Source organism: Lactuca virosa, chromosome 1 (assembly GCF_052849685.1).
Source record: "Lactuca virosa cultivar CGN04683 chromosome 1, Lactuca_virosa_CGN04683_v6, whole genome shotgun sequence".
Lineage (NCBI taxonomy): Eukaryota > Viridiplantae > Streptophyta > Magnoliopsida > Asterales > Asteraceae > Lactuca > Lactuca virosa.
The window spans coordinates 25,181,423-25,186,196 of NC_136426.1; the positions used below are offsets into that span (position 1 = coordinate 25,181,423).

General features: G+C 32.7%; 1 protein-coding gene across 1 annotated transcript; it reads left to right on the forward strand.

Moving 5' to 3' along the window:
- The first annotated feature begins 869 nt into the window (after positions 1-869).
- MYB31 (myb domain protein 31) lies at positions 870-2,693 on the forward strand. Its single transcript, XM_079075542.1, has 3 exons — positions 870-1,135; positions 1,364-1,493; positions 1,831-2,693. The coding sequence occupies exons 1-3, from the start codon at positions 1,003-1,005 to the stop codon at positions 2,519-2,521; spliced, it is 954 nt and encodes a 317-aa protein (XP_078931668.1). The 5' UTR covers positions 870-1,002; the 3' UTR covers positions 2,522-2,693.
- Positions 2,694-4,774: the final 2,081 nt, after the last annotated feature.

A 4,774-nucleotide genomic window follows, 5' to 3' on the forward strand; every position in this document is an offset into this window, starting at 1 on the left:
CTGGTGGAGTCGGTAACCTGCTGGTGACATGGTCGATCATTTGAGCACTGGATTCAGGCATCAAGGTCGATCATTTAACCCTAGGATTACAGCGCGACTCTAACAAGAAGAAGCCTGATGGTTAACGAGATGATGGTGAGGGATGAGGCGTAGATGTATTGTAGGGTTTTAAACTAAATTCCTAATTCAAAGGGATATTAAATGTTTTCAATATTTACTAAAAATAAATAGGTTAAGATTACTATTATACCCCGTAAACAACTTATTAATTATTTAATATTTCTTGAAAATTGATTGGTCCACAATGATTTATACAATACTTATGTAGAATACTTGAAACTATATATATATATATATATATATATATATATATATATATATATATATATATATATATATTATTTTCAGTTTTCAAGTGTGTTTATTATTTTCAATTTTAAAAGCCTAATATATTTCATTAGACGTAGTCAATCGAAAACTTACTCAAAGTTACTTAATAAAATTCTTTAATTCAATATTAGTTCGATTTTTCGTTAATAATCACACTACCTCGCATATAATTAATTATTTTTTATTTTTTTGAAATAATAGTAAGTATATACAAAATATATGCAAAAGGCAATTAAAATAAATTCTATTAATTAATTGTTTCAAATAAATTACAAATTTTAAACGGAATGAATCATACAGTTGACTTTTTTTTATGAGCCAAGGACAGTAAATGTTGTTTCCCGTCATCTTTTTGACTATTTTTCAACCCCTTCAATTTCTTCGGTCAACCTCTAAAATTATCACCACCGCCACCACATGCATATCTCTCTCTCATATATATCAATATATGTCTATATATAGTAGATGTTGGTACAATGTCTATCCTACTTCTTAAAGACTTCTCTTGCCGTTTCTTTCAAGTTCTAAGATCCACACACACACACACACACAGAGTGTGAAAATATATATACACAGTACATCCGCCAAAAAGAGAGCTTGGAGAAGGTGAAAATGGGAAGACCACCATGCTGTGATAGCATCGGAGTGAAGAAAGGGCCATGGACGCCTGAAGAGGATATAATTCTCGTCTCCTATATTCAACAGCATGGTCCTGGCAATTGGAGATCTGTTCCTACTAGCACTGGTATAATCGTTATATATAGATACATATATTCTTTTCTTCTTCTAAAGCAACATAACCCTAAAATGTTGAATTCAGATTTCAGTATCAACCAATTAATTTTAATGGGTGCTTGATAAACGGATTAAAAGTTCTGTTCTTTTGGTGGGGTTTTCCGTAACTTTAATTAGGGTATGTATCATGTGTTTTATTTTATTGTTATTATTTTTTAATATATATCTTCTTGTTCAGGTTTGCTGAGATGCAGTAAAAGTTGTAGACTGAGATGGACCAATTATCTTCGCCCTGGTATAAAGCGTGGGAATTTCACCGAGCAAGAAGACAAGATGATCATCCATCTACAAGCCCTTCTTGGCAATCGGTACGTTCAAACGCAAACGACTGATAGCTAGTGTTTTGTTTGAAAAATCATCGGGAAAAGAAAGTTTATCAAGTTCCCCAAAAACTTTAATTTTTCAAAAAAAAAAAAAACTTTATATATATATATATATATATATATATATATATATATATATATATATATATATATATATTAGTCGGTGATTTCATCACTAAAACAAGTTAATATGTGCTTTTAAGTGTGAAATTTTAAAGTGGTTTATATAACTGGATCTATATATGAAGATATTTGATTGTAAGTGTATGGTTACATTTAATGTTGTTTTTAATGGGGACTAATTATTGATTTGATTTGGCAGATGGGCAGCAATAGCTTCGTATCTTCCGCAAAGAACAGATAACGATATCAAGAATTACTGGAACACCCACCTTAAAAAGAGGCTCCATAACTATCGTTCCAATTCCGACCAAGAAAACCATCATCATCAACAGGGTGCGTCAACATCATCATCGTCCTCAGAAACCATCACCATTGCCAAAGGTCAATGGGAAAGAAAGCTCCAAACTGATATCCACATGGCCAAACAAGCTCTTTCTGATGCCCTATCACTCCACACCAAACCCACCACTTCATGGCAGCAGCCGCCATATACAACCCCTACTGCTCCTATAGATCACCAACCAGAGTCACTACCTCCACCTCCGGGAATATTTAACCCCTCCAGTTATGCATTGAGTTCCGAAAACATTGCTAGGTTGCTCCCAAACTGGCTGAAGAACAGCGGAAAATCTTCACAAACAAGCTCTGAAAGCATCGGTACTTTTAACCAGCAGTTCCCAAGTCCTCCAACAAGTGAAGGGTTCAAAAACTATGGCAATTCGGAAGTTTCAGAGACAACAAGCTTGTTACAAGGTGAAAGTAAACCAAACATCATGGAATATCAAATACCGTCTCTTAGTTTCATGGAGAAGTGTCTGTTTGATGATGCTGCACAAGGACATGAAGGCTTTATGGATATGTCATTAGAAGAAAGTGATAGCTTATTCTAACTTGGGTTAGCTTTTAGACTAGACTCTACGGTTAGCTTTTAGAAAGTGCAAGTTTCCAGTGGTAAGTAATAGTATAGTTTAGGAGTCAATTCTATGTATAGGACAGGAAGTAAAAAATGACTTTTATGGTTCTTAATCTTATATTTATATCTTACTTTTCAATTTCATTTAATTTGGTCGACAAATTCTGCTTATTTCTTTATTATTAAATACATTTATAATATCTAATGAAAAATATTATATTTTATTAAATTACACATGTATGAATTCTAGTTTTATATTTATTTTAAGACAAGAAAATGGTTACCAGTAATGGAAATCTATATTTTCCTTCGTCCTAACATATTTCAAACATCAATTATTAGCTAAATTAAATAGTAGAGTTATTCACTAAAATATCATCTTAGAAACTTTCATATCTTTTTGAAAGCATTTTTTCCGGACTTTAATCAAATGACCCATAACAATTTAATTGTTAGGTTATTCACATCAATATAATGTCATATTAATTTTCTTTCAAACGTGTTACATCTATTTTTATATCAATTCAATATCACTTATCTTTCAAGAGCAGTTTTCACTGCTACATCAAACACTTAATTTATATTTTTTTGAACATATATCTAAAATAAATTAACAAAAAAATTACTAAATTATTAATGGATAATTATATTTGTGTAATACAAATTAATGTAATTATTATATAATTAAATCTTATCTATAAATAAAAAATAATAAATGATGATTTTTTAATAACCAAAATATCTCATATAAAATCGAACAAGTAATATATTTTAATAAAGTGTGGGACCAGAGGCCTAGATGGAATTGAAATTTTTCTTTGCAAAAACGAGTGTGCAAGGTCTTAGGGTTTGCTTGAGCTAGTATTTAACAAATGTATGGTTCAAGCAGATAAATGACTCTTGTGCATTTGTTGAGGTTTGAAATAAGGAAGTTAAATAACAATCGTATTTCCAAGAAATTTCTCATCATTCATTGTTTTTGGTTTCTTATTACTTGTTGGAGAAAACCACATGAAGAAATGATGATTGTAGGAAGAAAGACGATTGCCTTTGTAACATCCCAAAAACCATGGTTAAAATTTTCATTTTTTAAAGAAAATAAAACATCTATTTTAACAAAATTACATCCAGAACAACCAATTTGTTCATAATCCATTATTCAGAAATCAGAGTTAGTAGGAAGACAATGCGGAATCTCAAATCATAAATTTGTTGATTTATGTATACAGTCTTGCCTTCACAATCCGATAAGTACCTACAAAATATTTAATCCACAGTTGTAAGCATAAAACTTACTGAGTTCCCAAACATATCACATACAACACAACATAATAATCAACTAAGTTTATCAGCAAACCCTGGTTACTATCAGCGGTCCCAATGGACTAACAGCACGCCTTGTGGCTTAACAACACACCTCAAGGGTTATCAGCAACCCTGGGGGGATATCAACAGTCACATGGACTTACAACATTCCAGAAGTTATCAACAACTCGTTTCACATACAACAGAAATCAACATATAAGACCAAACTAGTCGACATGCATATATTACCACACATGCAAGTATAGTAAGAAGACTCACCTCACAAGTAGCAGGTAAAACACAACAACTCTCACACGGTGAAGACTGGTACTAGTACCTCTAAATTTACCAAAAGTCAACCGTGGTCAAAAGTCAATGCTCAAAGTCAACAGTCATCTCTCCCATTGACTAACCCTCACGTTGTGACCAATCCTTGGTCACATCATGAGAAGGCGAGTCCACCTCGATTACTAACTCAGTCCCGATTCAACTTGATCATCCTCAAATCAACAATCACATTGTGATAGAGCTTTTATCACATTGTGAGAATCGTCAAACAAAACAGTTGGGACACCCAATCTTTTACGTTGTGATAACTGATCTGGCTTCCTAATTGCATTTAGTCCGTAATCGTTCCAACAATTCATTCATACTTTCCCAGTGGCTTTCCTACTCCAAATACAACATAACAATCGGTGTTTTGTGGACATGCATGTCCGATGTATGTCCCTTTCACTCTAGGTCATAATCATGGAAGAAATAGACCCAAACTTGCATTAGAGATCCAAAATCATCAAAAGGACATAGATCTGGAACATACAACCTAAATGGGATCCCAAGGATCGATAAAGTTGCCAATTTTATGGAACCTTGTCACTCAAAACTTCACAAACATGGAGAAACGAAGAAAATGAGCCTAGATTTA

What these genes read in the sequence shown, in the direction of transcription:
- MYB31 (XM_079075542.1), top strand. Translation starts at nt 1,003, where the DNA reads ATGGGAAGACCACCATGCTGTGATAGCATCGGAGTGAAGAAAGGGCCA. An exon ending in ATCTGTTCCTACTAGCACTG is followed by an intron (nt 1,136 to 1,363) that starts GTATAATCGTTA and finishes CTTCTTGTTCAG; the next exon opens with GTTTGCTGAGATGCAGTAAA. An exon ending in CAAGCCCTTCTTGGCAATCG is followed by an intron (nt 1,494 to 1,830) that starts GTACGTTCAAAC and finishes TTGATTTGGCAG; the next exon opens with ATGGGCAGCAATAGCTTCGT.